The 18,855-nt window shown below is 45.2% G+C and overlaps 1 protein-coding gene across 8 annotated transcripts in view; it reads right to left on the minus strand.

The window, feature by feature from the left end:
* The window catches only part of SDK2 (sidekick cell adhesion molecule 2), a 329,275-nt gene that overhangs the window by 91,362 nt on the left and 219,058 nt on the right, over positions 1–18,855 (minus strand). For all 8 annotated transcript variants that reach the window (XM_081899505.1, XM_081899507.1, XM_081899504.1 and 5 more), the window contains exon 3: positions 1,109–1,215. In XM_081899505.1, coding sequence (XP_081755631.1) covers positions 1,109–1,215 — 107 coding nt within the window. The remainder of the gene's footprint in view (positions 1–1,108; positions 1,216–18,855) is intronic.

Raw genomic sequence — 18,855 nt, forward strand, 5'->3', positions numbered from 1 at the left:
TCATTCCCTCTTCCCATGAATTCTTTCAGACTGTCTTTTAGGGTTTTGGGAAATGATATATAATGAAATGAAGAAAATGTTTAAATGGGCTATTCCCAAAAGACCAGAAGCTTTTCTTATAGGTATAATAGGGAAGGATGTTCCAAAGATGATGAGCGAGTTATTAATGTAAGTCTCAACAGCAGCAGCTAGAATATTATATGCACAGAAATGGAAAGAAGAAAAGGTTCAAACGAGGGAGGAGTAGCTTTTGAAAGTAATGGGGACTATGCAGAAATGGCAAAGCTGGCAGCAAAATTAAGATACCGAAATGAAAAACTTTTCATATAAGAATGGAGGCCTTTTGTGGACTATTAAAAAACAATATTACAGTCAAACGAAATTCAGGGCAGGATTTGAGATAAAAGCAGTGAAAGAAAAATGAGAAAATACTAGTAATAGAGAAACGTTTTGTAATAGCTAAAGATATAATGCAGTAGAAAAGGTCTGAGTCAACTTATGAAACAATGTGTTCGATATGAAGGTTATTGTGAAAATGTTTGAATGAAGGAATATGACATGACTGGGATTCTGTGAGAAGGCACATGATAGTTCTACACTCTAAACCAATAGCAGTTTAATGCCCGTTTTACTGTCATGGCTTTGCCAACCTACCATCACCAAGTTTCTTTGGGGCAAAGGCATGACAGTAAAACGGGCATTAAACTGCTATTGGTTTAGAGTGTAGACCTATCATTGTTCAGGAAGGACACATATTCAAATAGTTTATTGGTCCTCCAGTCATTTTGTTGAAGCCCTATCATCCAACAGGCAAGTCCCTTCATTCAGAGTAGGGAGCATGGGCATGCCTGGGGCATCCTGGCAGAGCAGGGGAACAGCTCCTACTCAAGGAAATTATTCCCCAGGTTGTTGCTCTTGTTCCTCCAGGTGGCCCTGGAATCTCATTGGGTCTTGGGGCCTCCCCAGCACTCCAGAGGTGGTGGGAATGGTCAACCTCTTTTGCCATCATCCTTTGCCCTCTTGCTCTGTAGCTCACTTCATGGATTATTTCCCTGTATATATATATATGTTTATAAACTTTTCGAGCACGACTTGCGCCACCACTTACATGCCACCTGCACTTCAGTCTGCCTTTGCAGAAGGGCTCCCATGCGATTGCGCACAATGCAGCGGTAGAAGCCAGTATGCGTACGGTCCAGGGATGTGATCATGTACCTTGAAAAAAAGAGAGAGAAAGGAGGGGGAGATGACTAAACAGATCAATGCAATACACAATCAATGAGGTAGATAGTAAGGGCAACTGTAATCCCATACATCTCCTGATAGGCTAAAGTGAATTACTGTTGTGTACACTGTGGCGACATGGCCTATATCAACACAAACTTTCATTATTTACTTGCCGATTGATTATGTGGTGGCCTTTACACTCCATTTTCGTGGACAAAAGAATGAAAAAAAGTAAAAGTAAATAAAAGCCAAAAAATTATTAAATCTGCTGTTGGAATAAAACTAGGAGAGAAGACTCAAAGAAAGCAACTGGTCTTACATGATGCTAAAGTTTTGGAAAACAAGCATTTTTAATTTGGGATTCATTCCCACAGTCACACTCCAGTTAAAGGAGAGGGATACACTTTGGTTAGGTATCTGCTTGGACCGGAAGATGTCCCTTCTGTCCCAGCCCTACAATTTTGTGGTTTTTTAAAAAAAATATTTTAAACCTATATGGGAGAGAAACTGACCACCTTGTTTTGGATAAAATGAATGTGCAGTGCACATATTTGGGTGGGGAGGGAAGGAAGCTGAGAATCATTGCTCCCAAGGATGGCTGCCTGACTAAACTAAGCAGGCTAAGCAGAGCTAAAGGTAAAGGTAAAGGGACCCCTGACCATTAGGTCCAGTTGCGGACGACTCTGGGGTTGCAGCGCTCATCTCGCTTTACTGGCCAAGGGAGCCGGCATACAGCTTCCGGGTCATGTGGCCAGCATGACTAAGCCTCTTCTGGCGAACCAGAGCAGTGCACGGAAACACCGTTTACATTCCCGCCAGAGTGGTACCTATTTATCTACTTGCACTTTGACGTGCTTTCAAACTGCTGGGTAGGCAGGATCTGGGACCGAACAACCGGAGCTCACCCCGTTGCGGGGATTCAAACCGCCAACCTTCCTATTGGCAAGCCCTAGGCTCAGTGGTTTAGACCACAGAGCCACCCGCGTCGCAGAGCTAGAAAGCCATAAATTCAGGTTTGGTATCAGGACCACCAACTCTGCATGGTATTGCCGTACTGCTTTTTAAAGCATACATGCACTGGTGCATCTTGGAGAAGTAGTTTCATGGCAAAATATGAGCATGGAATTTGCATGCTGCTGCATCTCTGAATCTGAGAAGCCATATAACCACCTTGACCAGTTGATTGTGTGGTCACACTCTCTTGCTCTGCAAAGATCAAGTATGTCAGTGCTGGTACATCCTGTGCCCTTATGGTACATCCTTGTGCAAATTAATTGAAACAAAGCATGATTTCTATCTTACTCGTAATCCTGTACTCAAAACAAACACGAAAAGTCAGTTGATCATTATGGTGTCGGAAGCCTGCAGCAAATAGAAGGAATGATGCGCTCGCCACAATATATTGAGGTTCTACGAAAGAGAGTTATTCCAGAGCTGGAAAAGAGGTATCTTGACAGTACTGGGATATTGCAGCAGGACCTAGCCCCTTGTCACACATGGAAAGTGCTGAAGAAATTCATGATAGAGCAGCAAATACAGGTACTTGATTGGCCAGGGAATTCTCCGGACGTAAATCCCATTGAGAATTTGTGGGCTTTATGCAAAAGTCGCCTCTGTGCTGTAGACTGTACGACTATGGAGAAGCTCACTCAAGGGATCCGAAAATCAACAGTGACTGTTCAAAACTAGTAGACTCCATGACAAACCGTGTTCAAATGTTGCTTAAAAATAGCAGAGGTCATAGGCAGCATTTGCTTCTATTTTTCCCTTAACGTTTATAAACCGATTGTAAAAACAACAACCCTCTAAAGCCATTGACAAAAATATAAAACAGAACATTAAAATTCTCAATAAGAAACAATTAAAAAATTCAAATGATGCTTAAAACCAACAGTAGCTAAAAAGAGACAAAACACATGTAACTTTCCACAGGTTTGGATAGGTTTGCTTGATTAAACTTGCTTGTTGATTGGTGCAAGATTATGTATTTCTCAGTACAACAGATAGGTTGAAATAAAAATTGGGAAATTATATAAAGGACAAAGCTGACTTATAAAAAAGAACAGTAAGTAATATCCAACATGTGATTTTTCTGAAAGTTGTTGGGCGTCTGAACTCCTGAACTTCTTCTTTCAGACTCTGGGCTTCAAATGAACATCACAAAACGTGAAAATGAAGCAAATAAGAGAAAAGGCCAGAGTTCTTGAGCTTCCACTATTTCAGGTTCAGAGGTATTCGTATTCCTTGGTCCTGCTTAGAATTTTATTTTTTTTTAAATGAAAGAGGGAATGTGGGCTACCCCATAGCTTGTGAAAATGAAAGCCTCTGTTATCATCTTTTCTGCCCATTCTCTCTCCATTTCCAGCAATCCCCAATGTGGATATTCTAGAGCTGGAAGAAGTTCAGAAAAGGGCAAAACCAAAATGATCAAGCGAGGAAAGGTAGCAGCATTTGGGACTTTTTTTTTTCATTTAGAGAAAAGGTGACTAAGAGGTGACATGACAGAAGTATATAACTTCATGCATGACATGGGAAAGGTGGCCGAAGAAAAGTTTTTCTCCCTCTGCCACAACTCGAGAGTTCATGGACATGATGATGATGATGATGATAATAGGCTGGGTTTCCCCAGCCACTCTGGGCAGCTCCCAACAGAATATTAAAAACATGATAAAACATCAAACATTAAAAACTTCCTTAAACAGGGTTCCTTTCAGATGTCTTCTAAAAGTCAGATAGTTGTTTATTTCCTTGACATCTGATGGGAAGGCGTTCCACATGACGGGCACCACTACCGAGAAGGCCCTCTGCCTGGTTCCCTGCAACCTCAGTTCTCTCAGTGAGGGAACCGCCAGAAGGCCTTCGGAGCTGGACCTCAGTGTCAGGGTTGAATGATGTGGGTGGAGACACTCCTTCGGGTATACAGTCATACCTCATGTTACATTTGCTTCATGTTACGTTCTTTCAGGTTATGTCCCGCGGCGACCTGGAAGTATCGGAAAGGGTTACTTCCGGGTTTTGCCGCTCGTGCATGCACAGAAGCGCAAAATGACATCAAGGCGCATGCGCAGAAGCGGCAAATTGCAACCCGCGCGTGCGCAGACGCACCTCTGCGGGTTGCGCTCTTGTCATGTTGTGAACGGGCCTCTGGAACGGATCCCGTTCGCAACCAGAGGTACCACTGTACTGGGCTGAGGCCATTTAGGGCTTCAAAGGTCAGTACCAGCACTTTGAATTGTGCTTGGAAATGTAATGGGAGCCAATGTAGGTCTTTCAGGACTGGTGTTATATGTTCTCGGTGGCCACTCCCAGTCATCTGATGAAGCTATGAAGCTGAATGTTGGAAGATTTGGGACAGATAAACTATGGGCACGTAAACTATGAAACTTCTTCCCATAGGAGGCAGTGGTGGCCAGCAAACTGGGTGGCTTTAAAGAGGATTAGACCAATTCATGGAGGATAAAGACTACCAATGGTTTCTAGCCATGGTGGCAATGCTCTGCTTTCGCAGTTGGAAACAGTAATCCTTCTGAATCTCAGTTGCTGGAAACCACAGGCATCTGTTTGGCCACCATGAGAACAGAATGCTGGACCACATGGGACACTGGTTTAATCCAACAAGCTCTTCTTTTTTTTATGTACACAGATTATTTCGTCAGCACTGTGCATTATAGCATTGCTCCACCCCACCCCACCCCATAAAATGCGCATGGAACTTTGCTATGTGTCATCATCAATGCAGCTGTAATTACATGTCATGGGGGGGGGGAATGGATCTATGTTCAAACAGGTTTGAAGCATCCTTACCACTGATGGTAACTTCGAGAGACTGTGAAAACTAGGGGGACTTGCTGAAATATGTGGGTTTTTCTAAGCATGGCAGCTGGATGTGGATGCTATGGTGAAACGAGTTTGAGGACATGGGAGTGTGAAAGCCTGGGAAATGAAGGAGGAAAAGATCATGGAAAAACTGAAGAGGAACATGTTATGGGGCTAGCAGGAAAAGCTTTCCCTTTAGGCTGCAGAAAACCTGGAAAGAGTGAATTAATCTCAGGCATTCATTTATGTAGTTTCTCTGCAGCAATGAAAGAAACCAGAGGATGGAAACTCAAAGGAAATAAGTGAAGGAATTCAGACTGCTTCCAGCCCCCACATCCTAAAATTTAATCAAGTATTAAAAGTGCCGGAGGCTCCTTTGATACGAGTTTGTTTGTATTTTTCTTTTCGATACGCAGTTTAAATTAAACTTTAATAATGAGAGGTGATCATCTAATGGTTGCCTTGAAGTCTGGAGACACTTCTTCCCCAGTGCAGACACACTGCTGTTTGCCTGCGGCGTGCAGAAAAATTCATCTCTACCTGTGGATAAAGAGGGCAAGAGACCCCCATCGGACAGAGCAGGAGAGCTGAGTGCCTGCCCTCCTGATGTTGGCGGAGTGGCTGCCCATGTAGTAGTTACAAGGAGGAAGGCTTTGAAGTACAGAGGATGTTTCAAGACAACAAGGTGACCTAAGTGCTAAGGCCAATAGGGCATGGGAGGAATAGACAGCTGCTGTGCTTTTCCAGAATACTTGAAATGTCAGAGAAAGCCTCTGAGTCCATTAGAATTAGAGGACAATGGTTCATTCAAAGTCTCTGGCTGCTTATCACCATTGCTATCACCCTTATTGTGATATGGCCAGTCCAGGGATATATGGAGATTACTTAACAGAAAAAGCAACTTATCTTCCATGCAAGTTCCCCATTCTAGCAGCCCTGGGCCTACCATATGCATAAACACAAGAGTCCTTCACAATTCTTCATCCACTGTCCTGATTGGCATGTCAATGAGCAAAGGGCAAGGCTCTTGGAGAGGAGATTGCAGCCCCGCTTGCTTCTCCACGGTTGTTCTGCTGCACTGAGCCAAGCCTCAATTATTGCAGCAAGCTCTTTGTGTGGCTACCCTTGGTGCAAAACATGCCGGCTAGACTGTTGATAGGGCTCAGATTATTGCTACCACTCTTGTGTTCAAAAGCTTCCATTGGCTGCCCATATGCTACCAGGCCAGGTTAAAGGTTCTTGTACAGTGGTACCTCGGGTTACATACACTTCAGGTTACATACGCTTCAGGTTACAGACTCCGCTAACCCAGAAATAGTGCTTCAGGTTAAGAACTTTGCTTCAGGATGAGAACAGAAATCGCACTCCGGTGGCACGGAGGCAGCGGGAGGCCCCAATAGCTAAAGTGGTACCTCAGGTTAAGATCAGTTTCAGGTTAAGAACAGACCTCCGGAACAAATTAAGTACTTAACCCGAGGTACCACTGTATTAATTTATAAGATATTTAACAACTTGAGTCCAGGATAACTCAGGCAATGCCTGATTCATTATATCCCATGGCTCAGATGCAGAACTCTCATCCACCAGCAGCAGTGTGTTCAATATTGTGGACTCAGTTTTATGGAATCCCTTCCAGTTAAGGGCACACAGCCCCCCTCTCTCTGCTGAAATTCTGCAGCAGGCTCTCTCCACCCCCCCTTCCTATTACACCAGGCATTTAACTGAATTCTGATTTAATTGTTTTAACTGATTTTTAGCTTTGTTGTATTGAGTTACCTGTACACCCCTTAGAGACAAAATTTAAGTAAGCATTATACAAATTGGCGAGACAAATAAGTAAATAATAAAGTGCCCCAATGAACGTTAAGATCCTCATCCTAGCAGGCTGCTGCGAATTAATCACCAGTCTGCATGCTGACGCAGGCTCCTGAGAACCCTTGAGAACCCTTGCCTGGCTTCTTCTTGGTTTTTTCATTTCTTTCAACAGTGATGTGCCCTTCGATTTTCACATCCTCTTTCATTCCTGTATTAATGTGGTCCTGGAAAAACAACAACAAAAACCCCACACCTACACCCAAAGTGTTCAACACTGCAAAATGCTGTGCTGAGGGGGAAGATTTGCAAAGGATGGTATTGGGGGTGCAAACACAGGCCTGGTTTAATCCGCTGATGAGTCTTTTGGCCTCAGTTGGCCTGCATACCAGTTCTTAGGCAGCAATTCCCCCCCCCCCACACACACTTGCACGGGAGTAAAATCCATTTTATACAGCGGGGCTTACTTCTAAGTAAGCACGCAGCGGATTGCGCCGTCAGTCTTAATCCCCTCTCCAATGGCTCACCAACCTTTCAGCAGTAACTGCCTCTATCTCTGCTGTTTCAGGACTTGACTTAGCTTATCACACAAGAGCTCTGACCATAATCCTCAACTCATTCTTCAATCCACCTTTCTCTCCTTTTGACAGGCTAGCTCCAAACTTCTTAATTCTGCCAGCCTATTGGAGGGAGTTGTTAATTCCTAGCGGTGGTGCTCCAAACCCACGTTCCGTGGAAGGGAAGGCTACAAATTCCAGCACAGCTGTCCAAAGACTCCATGTGATGTTTGGACAAAACTCCATGCCAAAGCTCTGGGATGTTGGCAGGGTAAACAAGGACCTGAGGGCTATCTGGGCTTGACAGGGCTGTTTGCCAGCTCCTGTCCTCTCTCTCTCTCTCTGCCTCTTTGCTTCTTATAGCTATGAAGTCCTTTGCCAACTGGCTGGAATGCCAACCTGCATTTTATCCAAGGGCAAGTACCACATGCAACTTTCAGCATCCTGCGTATAATGCGGACAGACTCATTAGGCCATGAAGACAGCAGTGTTTGTGGTCATCACAAATTCCTCATATTTACCCTCTCCTGCATTAAAGGCCTGACAGGTGAAATGGGAATTGGGTTTGCTCCAGTTCAACACACTGCTCTATTCAACCCTGTACTGGGACTCAAGAGTTCGGCTATACTACTGAAAAGGTGAATATCTCGATTGAGCCCGTAGGTGGCAGCATAGGACGCCCTACTTGGAAACCACCAATCAGGTTAAATGAGGTTGATGTCCATAGGAATTTTCATAGGGAGTTTGCATTACCCAACCTCTTTTCTCAAGGCCTTGATGTTGGTGCCTTATTGGAGGAGTGAAAGGGCACTGGATGAGCTTGAGGAAGGCATGCCATATACTATCAGCAATCCTTCCTTTTACACCAACGGGGGACATTGTGGAATTCATTTGTGATTAGCAGAAATGAGCCGGGATGTAAATTGGCAGGGAACATCACTTTGGGTCACCTTTGGGCACTATGTCAACAGGCAGATTCCCCAAAAGGTGTTAGTGATGCTTAGAAATGGGACTGAGCTTGATGGCTTTTAATGAGGGGAAATCCAACCTCTATGAAAAGTGGGGGGTTTTCTCTCCAAATGTTGTTCTAGGGAACTCCTTAGGCTATGAAAAAAAGGAAAAGAGAAATAATTAAAAATGCAGCCTGCAAGCTTGGTTGCTACTGCTCCCTCTCTGTGCGTGCTCCCTCTTGTCTCTCATATCTCTTCGCTCAAGCACAAATAAGGTGGAAGAAAAGGAAGGATTGAAACGAACCATAAAAGGCATGGGCAGAAGGAATTGAGGTGTGCATATTGCATTAGGGTCCTTTGGTACTGCTGTGACATTTTAATATTGGGGGTCTTCCCTGCAACAAAAGGCAAAGGTTTTGTAAACTGCTGTCAAGAGGTATAAACGTTTTGATAAGTAAAAAAAGTTGTTAAATAGATAAATAAAATGAACAAGGCTCCATGAATTGGATAAAGACAAATGTGGATTTCAATGGCAGGCAGAATTGACCCTTTGCTCACTGGCTGTACAGACTGCATTACGAAAATGTATACCAGCCCTCGGGTCTTTCTCCTCTTCTTGCGCATCAGGTGAATTTCCTGCCTTTTTAACATTTTACTTTACTTAATGGCATATAGACATTGATACCCTTTTTATTTTTTTAAATGAAATGTTCTAAAAGCAGACACTCCCCAAATCCTGGAGTATTTATTACTACTTTTTAAATGTTTCTGGATGTTTTAAGATGAATCTGAATGTACAAATGATGTCACAGGTGCTAGCCAATCGGCATCCCATTCAATTTGAACCAATCGGAAAGGCTGCAATAGTCCATCCCCATCCCCCTCAAGTTCTCTTTGGGAGAGAAAGTACATTTGTCTACACATCAATGGAGGCACTATCAGACTTCCTCTGCCATTCTTAAAAATGTTCTGTCTGTCTTCATCCAAAGTAGCCTCCATAAGAGAGAAATCACTGTTATACAATGCCCCCATGTGTGCTCCCTGCTGCCTGCCCTGCACTGGTTCCTATGTTTTAGCCCTGTTGTAGGTTTTAACTACATGAACTGGGAATAATAATAATAATAATAATAATAATAATAATAATAATAATAATAATTTATTTATACCCTGCCCATCTGGCTGGGTTTCCCCAGCCACTCTGGGCAGCTCCCAATCGAATATTAAAACCACAATACAGCATTAAACATTAAAAGCTTCCCTAAAAACATGGTCCCCTTCTGCGCCCAAGGAGTCTACAAGGACATCTTACACAGGAGGGCTCTAGATCTGAGAGAGCACTGGGGAAAGTCCCTCTGGTGCAATCCTTCCTCCATTGGTGGGTCCCCTCCAACATCACCTTCATCCCTTTTCCAGGGCTGCCATTTTAACCCACAATACCCAAGTGCGACACATCATCGGGGGCATTGTAGGAAATTTAAATGGTGGGCTTCGCCAGCATTCTGGGGCCTACGAATGCTGAGTGCTGACGCCTGCCCTGCTCTTAACTGCTTCAATCACCTAGTCTACCTTTTTAGGTTAAGCAATTGAAGCTGTCGTTTTCACAAGATATATATAGAGAAAACATTTTTACATGCTGGGTACAACTGCTGGAACTCAGCCATTCAGAAAGACACTTTAAACACTCCTGAATCCAAGCCAGCAGGCAATCTAGACAAAGAAGACCACACAGCACTAGCAGATAGTGGCTGGTTTCTCTCTCCCCTTTTTCTTTGCTGCATTCAATGACATTCATCTATCTTATCGTCAAGTACTGTGCCTTTGTTTTCCTTCCTTGAATCTAAGAAAGAGTGTTAGCTCAGTCATTAAAACACTTGATCTGAAGTCACCTGTGTTGTTGCTGCATACTGGGAGGGAGAGGTGGAAAGGCAAGGCAGCGGCAGGTGAGTGTGGTTCAGAGGCACTGGCAGGAGGCACCAGATAGGCTCCGCTGGTGCTTTTGCACCACAGCAACCTCCCCCATCCCCTTTTCTGTCCTGGTATTCAGAAGTGGCACAGTGTCAGGGACTGGCAGGACGCTGATAAAGGTGCATCGGGGGAAGATGGGGCTAGTATCTGACTCGTGGTTTGTGGGGACCTGTAACAGCCAGAAGGCAAGTGCCAGAAACAGGGGAAGCTTCAGAGCTGCAGAATAGAGCAAAAGATGGGTGGGAAGAAGAGGAAAAAAAGGCAGGTCAGGCAAGCGAAGGGTGGGTGCTTCCCCACCCTCTCCTGCACCACTGTCTCCCAGAACCAGCAGAGAACTGAAGTGAGAAGAGCAGAGGCAGCTTCCAGGTAGGCATAGTCTCTGACTGCATGTGTGCAGCCCGTTGGGGGAAGATACATAGGATGGAGGAGGGCGTGTGGTCCCCTGTCGCTGCAACTGCTCCATAGAGAGCAGACCTGGGAATAGCTGCCTATATGCTAGGCTTGTGTGTGTGGGTATTCGGAGCTGTGGAAACTACTGTAAGTGTCAGCTCTGAGTTAACTGTCTACTGTGTGCATTGCTTTGACTGGGGAGCACCCTTGACACGCTGGTGATTGGAGATCAGGTGAATCCTGCTGTCCCACCCTGCTGTTTGCTACTGCCACACAGGCATGGTGTAAGCCAGAGCTGTCTCTGGAACAACAGTCCAGGGTACAAGGGACTATGTTGTTGCACTGCAAGGAGCAGGAACTAGTCCCAGAGTCATGTTTGTATACAGGAAAGTGGGCAAATGGTCAAGGAAGGAAGTGGACCACACTAGGAAGTACTAAGTCAAGAGAAAGAGTCAAACTATTGGTTCAGCTACACTGTACTGGTTTGTCAACACAAGGTAAGGTAAGGTAAGGTAAAGGTAAAGGACCCCTAGATGGTTAAGTCCAGTCAAAGGCGACTAAGGGGTGTGGCGCTCATCTCGCTTCAGGCCGAGGGAGCCAACGTTTGTCCAAAGACAACTTTCCAGGTCATGTGGCCAGCATAACTTAACCACTTCTGGCGCAACAGGACACCGTGACGGAAGGCAGAGCGCATGGAAATGCTGTTAAGCTTCCTGCCACAGTGGTACCTATTTATCTACCTACACTGGTGTGCTTTCAAACTGCTAGGTTGGCAGGAGCTGGGACAGAGCAACGAGAGCTCACTCCGTTGCACAGATTTGAACTGCTGACCATCCAATCAGCAAGCCCAAGAGGCTCAGTGGTTTAGACCACAGCGCCACGCACTCCCTTATCAACACCGTATTGTCTATACTGCTAGTCGGTGGTTCTCCAGGGTTTCTCCTGGGACCTTCTGAACGTAAGAGGAAAGGGAGAGGAAGTTGTGTTGCGCAGGAGGAAGTGCTTGGACTAACAGGACTTTGTTAGTACAACCAGTCGTAGAATATAATGCCTCATTCAACAAAAACACAAAGCGCCAGCACATAGAATGAAAATACAAGGGCATAAATATTTATAATTCTATAGAAGTGCTCTAATGGGTGTCACATTTATAACTAATAGCATTCTGTCTCTCTGTGTAATGTCCAGATGTATCTATCAGCTTGGTTGTTTTTGTTTTTTTAAATCTAAGTTACTATTAACTAAGTGAATTCATAACCTTTATTTGACAATAAATCCCCCTTTTTGCTGTATTGAATAAAATTAATCCATTTTACAAAGTATCGTGTCCTTTTTTCTTTCTTTCACTGAATCAAATAAAGTGTGTTAGCTTAGTCATTAAAGCAAAATCCTGTACTTTTAACAGATGGCAAAATCGACAACCTCCACTTCCTTGCAGGATGCATTTTAAAATATGGAAATGCAAGGTCGGATACAGTAGTCAGAAAAAAGTTCTTCCTCAGATTTTTGGCGATGGTTGGAGAAGGAACAGGGGCAAGATCCAGGAAATTCAAAGGATGGATTAAAATTGGGAGGGGGGCCTTGCTACCATCAGAGCTCCCCCCAGTGACTACCAGCCTTCTTTTTTTGCGGGGGGGGGGGGGGCAAAAGCTGCCTGGATTGACATTACATTATGATATAGTGGTTGCTCTGATGTAAAATGTGTCAGCCACAAGCAGAGATTGTCATTTCCTTCATCAGAGCAGCACCATCTCATCATATAACTGCTCCAGGGGGTGTAGGTTGGTGGCAGAAGGGTGGCCGCCAGCTGATGATGACCAAGAATGACAGCAGCAGCAATGGGTTGGGGCTCCCCCACCCCCAAATTATTCTTCAATCACCAAACACACACACACACACACACACACACACACACACACCTAATTGCCACAGAGAAAGGGACAGCAAAATGTGGGGTGCACTGAATATTGGCTCAACACTAAATATTGTCTAAGAAGCTGTGGGTAGAAGCTCAGCTACTAAAATTGATAAGATTTGCTTTATATTGGTGACTCTCAAATTTCAAGCTGTGATGACCTACTCACACCACACTAAGACGACCTATGGCTTGCTCCCTTAAAACAAAGCCTTGGTGCATCATACAGACTTCTGCTCTCGAAGATCAACCAAGATGGTTCTCTACATGCACAATACCAGCCATATGACAAGTGTACATTATAAGAGTAGAACGAGAGGCATTCTCAGTGACTCTTTCACAGCCCTCCACATGCACTATACATTGAAAGCATCATCATACCACTTTGAACAGTCTCCCAAAGAAACCCGGGGACTGCAGTTTGTTACGGATGCTGTTAGGAGAACCTTATGTATTCCTCAGATCTACAATGCTCAGTGATTTGACATTTGATTCTAATTCCCAGGGAATTCTGGAAAATGTGGCTCTGTGGGGGCAACCATTTTAGATTTAATAGCTACGTGTGTATGTGATTCCAGTGGCTGCTTTGAGTTCTTGGGACCTGTGAGAAATGGTGGGTTGATTATCTAAATAAATATCTAGGCTGCACTCAAGACCTACCTGTGAGTACCATCCCAACCTCAAACCTCACTACGTCCTCAACTGTTAGCTCTGTGTTTCCCCTGAATACAAAATGCCAAAAGCTCACAAGGATCCCGCCATCTGCCTCTGAATTGAATCCAAACGTTTAGCATCCACTGGCTAACAGTGCGCACACATGCCAGCATTGGCAGTCTGGAAGCAAGCAAGGAAGCAGGAGCCTGAATTTGCAAGGATGGGCCACCTGAGAACTCAAATGGGTTGGCTGACAGGAAGCAGGCGAGCAACTCTCAAGCAAATAGCTCCCTCCTAGTACAAAAGTATGGAGACTGAAGGAACCATTGGGTGAGAGACGCTTGGTCCATCTTGTCTAGTATTGTCTACTCTGGCTGCCAATGACTCTCCAGGGTCTCAGGCAGGTGTCTCTGCCCGTGTCCCTGGAGATACTGGGGATCAAACCTGGGACCTTCTGCATGCAGAGCAGATGCTCTGAGCTACGGTCCTTCTACCAGAGTCTCAGTTTCGAGATGTGCCACTTCTCCATATACCTGACACTGTGTGCTGTCTCAGATAACCAGCATCAAGACTCCTTGTGCCACCTGCTTGAAGGACCGGGGCAAAATATTTCTGGCAGCTGGCTTGACAGAAATGTGAGCAGTGATGAGGCAGACTGCCTGGATTCTAAAGGCAAAGGCATTAAGGGAGCAAAACAGCCCAATGGGAAGCAGTGGCAAAGGTGGTGGGAACATCTACACCCCCCCTCCCAGCTGTTGTTTTGCACCCTTTCAGCTGTGAGTCCTTGAGTGTCACTGCTGATATTCAAAATGATCCTCACTTGCTTTAAATAAGATATTTCAATTCCACCAAGCTGTCAGCAGCTGAGGCGGACACTGGGAATAATGGGCCGAGTCTCCTTGTATTGTCCTAGTTAATAAATCAGCCACAACACGAACGCAGACAAAGGCAGGGATAGAATCTTTCTCTCTCTCTCACCCCCTCAAACAGGCACACCAACCATTCAGAGATGCAAACAGTAACACAAATCCTGAAATGCACACCGACCTAGAAACATAATTTTAGACTCTAACAAGGACGAAGCACAGGGTACCATCCCCACATACCTAGGCAAGCTAAGGGTGACAACAGAGGCACCCACTTAACCTCTCCCTTTCCTATTCCAACAGGAATGCCACCATCTATCTCCCTTCTATTCCTAAGAGCAAGATGCAAACACAGCTTATTAGTACAGTCATACCTCGGGTTACAGACGCTTCAGGTTGCATTTTTTTGGGTTACGGACCGCAGAAACCCAGAAGTACCGGAACAGATTACTTCCGGGTTTCGGCAGTCGTGCATGCGCAGAAGCGTTGAATTGCGTTTTGCGCATGAGTGCCGAATCGCAACCCGTGTGTGTGCAGACGCGCCGCTGCGGGTTGCGAACGTGCATCCCACACGGATCACGTTCGCAACCCGAGCGTCCACTGTACTGCAGGAAATGCTGGTGTGAAACAACTCTTAGTCAAAGCAGTCAAGCACAAATCCTGGGCCATTTCTGCCTATGTGGGCTAGGCCCAACCTTCCCCCTCCGCAGCTATCCCACTGAGGTTGGGGCAGTGAGACTAAGTGTGAGACTAAGTGTGGATTCGGAGAGGACATCGAGAGCAGAGGGACTCTGGTTGCAAAGTAGATGTGTAAATCCAGGTCAGAATCAAAGTCTGGGTGTTCAATAAAATATGACGTACTCCCAGCTCCCTGCTTCTAGGTCACAACTGCAGTTTGTCCCGAGGGAAGATTATTTGTAATGGCTCTCTGCCAGTTTCAGGGGCCTGCCCTCAACAGCGAAGAACAACCACTCTCTGCTCACCCAGTCATATACTGGAGGTTTCCCTTCCAACTCCTCATTTTGAAAAGGTCTTAAAGCATCTCACTTGTGCGCTATGAACAGAAATCAAACATTGGATTACAGCCCTGCTATTTTTACAACCCAGGGGTTTTTATAGTATCTGAGTTATTTCTCAGAATTCAGAAAATTACTAGAGATGCCAGTGAAGCTCTCCAAGCTAAGGCTCGGATGTGAGCTTTGGGGGATTGTAAAGGCCTTTCTTCAAAAGAAAAGGCAAGGTTTACAAACTTCAAAATTCTTCTCTTGCTCGGATTAAAAACATCAACTGGAGAAGAATCATCAGCCTATCCTTCACATACTTGTTTAAGTTCTACTTTATTTGCCAGGCACAAAACAGTGGCCATGGGGGTTGGATCCTGATGTAAATGATGCTGTTGGAAGGGGGACTTACCTCCTGCACTTCTTAAGCCACACATTGGGATAAGTACATATCTACATTTGAGTTATTACGGATCAGGAATTCTAACATAAAACTCTAAAAAAAAAAAAAAAACCAAAATCACCAGCAGAGCTGCTCCAAGTCTGGGTCCAAACGTCCCAATGAATACCCCTGTTTTACAGGTGAGGAACACTAGGCAGAGAAGTACCGGTAAGTGATTAACTAAAGGTCAGCCATCCCAGAGACTTGTATTCTATCATAGTGCATAAGTTACTATTGCTCAAATTCTGGGAGTTAGAAATCCCAGAAGATCTACTGCAAATAAGCCAAATAGCAACTAGTAGTTCCAGACCCACCCCAATCTATACAATTCATAGCAAAGCGCAGATCACATGTACTGCCAGAAGTGCACAGCTTTATAGGACTACACCTGCTACCTCCTGATCCGGCATCCTTTCTAGGCACTCGTAATTGTATGTAAACAGTGGACCGCATGTTTGTGCCACCCAGCAATCCTTATTTCAAATAATGCAAAGGATTCCCCCCCAGAATCTATGCTTCTGTTCACCCCATGCCTGAGCGGCAGCCAACAAAGCATGGTGCTTTCCACTGCGCACAGACTCCCACCCTCGTCTCCCCATCGAGCTCTGTTTTGTGAGTGAACATTGTCCATATGGGATTGATCAGCCATTCAGAAACTTCCTCCGCCGTCAGCCAGAAAGCAATGATCACTGGGGCACAGCAACCATTCCAGGCAGGCTGATAGAGCCTGCCTCCGCCAGCCCTTGAGCACTGAGATACAGTGTGTGAATTTGGCTTAGGTCACAGCTCTCCAAGATGTTACTTCTTTGGGTTGCTGATGCAGAAATTCTTCTGCCCTGATCATGCAAGCACAAGACTGCATACATGGAATGCACTTCAAGGTTGGGGTGCTGATGTAGCGATTGAAGAGCTTGGGTCTGTTAAACTAAGGGTGGGAAGAATTGACGCATGTAGGATTTACCATCAAATTACTACCACTACTATTATTCTTACCCTGAGATCCACCAACCAGAGCCAAGCGCAAATGCTATACATGTAGAAGAAAAGATCTCAGGAATTTGTGCAGGGTACCAGAACTGAACTGAGTTCACAGTCCTGTCACACAGAAACTCCTCATCTCTACCCCGCCCCCCCAAAAAAACTTCCTTCTTTTCAGCAGTATGGATTTTTTTTAAGGTTGTCATTTTGTTGTTGACGTTGTTAAATAATTGGGAGTCAGAATTACTAACTGATCTAGTAAACAGTCGGTGGTGGGTTCACCTGTTTTCCCATTGCTCAGTGGCGTAGTATGAGGGGTGGGGGGCCCCAAGCGCAAAATGATTAGGGGCGCAAAACTTCAATACCCGGTGCTGCCTCAATTCAGCCGCGCGCTTCCGTCGCTGGGCTCCTCTGCAAACAGATTCTCCATGCCAACCAGGAAGTGATCTCTCCAGACAACGGAATGGCTCTTCTTTTCTTATCTCTGTGGCTGGGTGATGCAGACGCCATTTGGGAACTGAATGTGTATTGTCCAGCCCTGGGCACTGGCAACCCATGCTATGTCACTGCCATTGCCTATGTTGCGGCTACTTCCTTAGAACAAGAGGCGCAAGATGGTGGTGTTGTGGGTTGAGGTGTAAACCCCCCTGGTGGAAGCAGTGGATTGGTTCTGCTGGTGTGTTCACACCACACTTAACCTTGCTACCACCTCCCTCTCTACCTCCTGGTAAGCAGCAGAAATGTGGGTGACAGGAGGACAGCTGAGCACCCCTACCCTGCGCTGCAAATCACTACTGTGCTGATGTAAGCCATGCAACTGGTTGTTCAGAACTTATGTGCATCACCTTTGTTCTCCAGACTGAGTCATCTCCCCTTCTGTGTGCTGATGACTAATATTTGTGGTATGTACAGCTTGAAGGTAAAGACCTTTCCACATAAAGAGGCAAGTAAGTGCGCTTAATGTGGAATTCTAGTACCTTTCATCTGCAAAACACTCCACTCTCTGTAGCCTGTGCAAGCTTTGTGACACCCTGGCAGGCATCACAAAAAACAGGTGAACTTACTCATATGTATATGTAAGCAACATCCTTGTGACTGAGGTGCCGTTACTGAACAAACAGGCCTTTGCTTACGTTTTTGCAGAAATTCATGGTTTTGCCTGGCTTAGAATGAATTTGCAAAGCTCGAAAAAATCAGATGGGTTGCAAATCGAATGCAATTTGTACTTTTACCTCAGAGAGCAAGATAAGCTTCTATATACCCATAGTCAGCATTAAGGCTGCCCAGATTTCTTTACAGGTACATGCAGTGGTGACTGGTTCATTAGGGCTAATTGTCGCCACCCCAGAAATCTCAGTCTTGGGCAGAAAAATTCCTGCATTGCAGGGGGTTGAACTAGATGGCCCTCATGGTCATTTCCAACTCTACTGGTCTGTGATTCTAACAGCATACCATTAGGTAAGCATCTACCGTATTTTTCGCTCTATAGGATGCACTTTTCCCCCTCCAAAAATGAAGGGGAAATGCGTGTGCGTCCTATGGAGCAAATGCAGGCTTCAGGAAGCTATCCGCAAGCCTTCGGAGCATGGCGGGAGTTCTTTGCTCCTTGGGGCTGGGGGGGGGGATAATTTTTTTTCTTTATCTCCCCCCTAAAAACTAGGTGTGCCCTATGGTCCGGTGCGCCCTATGGAGCAAAAGTACGGTAATTTGGAAGGATCACGAGCACAGCCACACTATCTTGGAGGGATCTGGCACTTGCCAGAAGCGAAGTGGGACCTGTATGAGGCACCATTAATTGAAGTGAGGGACCCCTGAAGCAGTTCATGACACCTCAGTGAGCCAGGCATCTAAAAGAAATGCTGCACATAAGTGTCTGCTAAAAGTAAAAGCATCTGTAACCTGATCCTATAAAAGACATCACCAAGGTGAGGTGATGGGAGAAGAGAAGCAAACACCAGAGTTGGGAGAGGGCAGAAGGAGAGCTGTGTTGTGGCTGACAGGTGAAATGTGCAATCAGAGAGAATACTATAACCTGGAAAGCAAATCCCTTTCCGTTGTCTCCCCCCCCCAAAAAAATCACCTTTAAAAGTGCCTGGCACAAAAGTCTATTTGTTTGCAATTTGGCAGGTTTCTTAAGCGCAGTAACCTTTCTCAAGTTTCCAATTTTCAGACCGATTGCCAACAAAACACTAAGGAAGATTAAGCAATTCCTTTTTTTACTCACCTCAAAACTGCAAAGGCTGCCCTAGCATGAAAACAACTGCATCTCACCTTCCCAAACT

Source organism: Podarcis melisellensis, assembly GCF_964234715.1.
Source record: "Podarcis melisellensis genome assembly, chromosome: 2".
Taxonomy (NCBI): Eukaryota; Metazoa; Chordata; class Lepidosauria; order Squamata; family Lacertidae; genus Podarcis; species Podarcis melisellensis.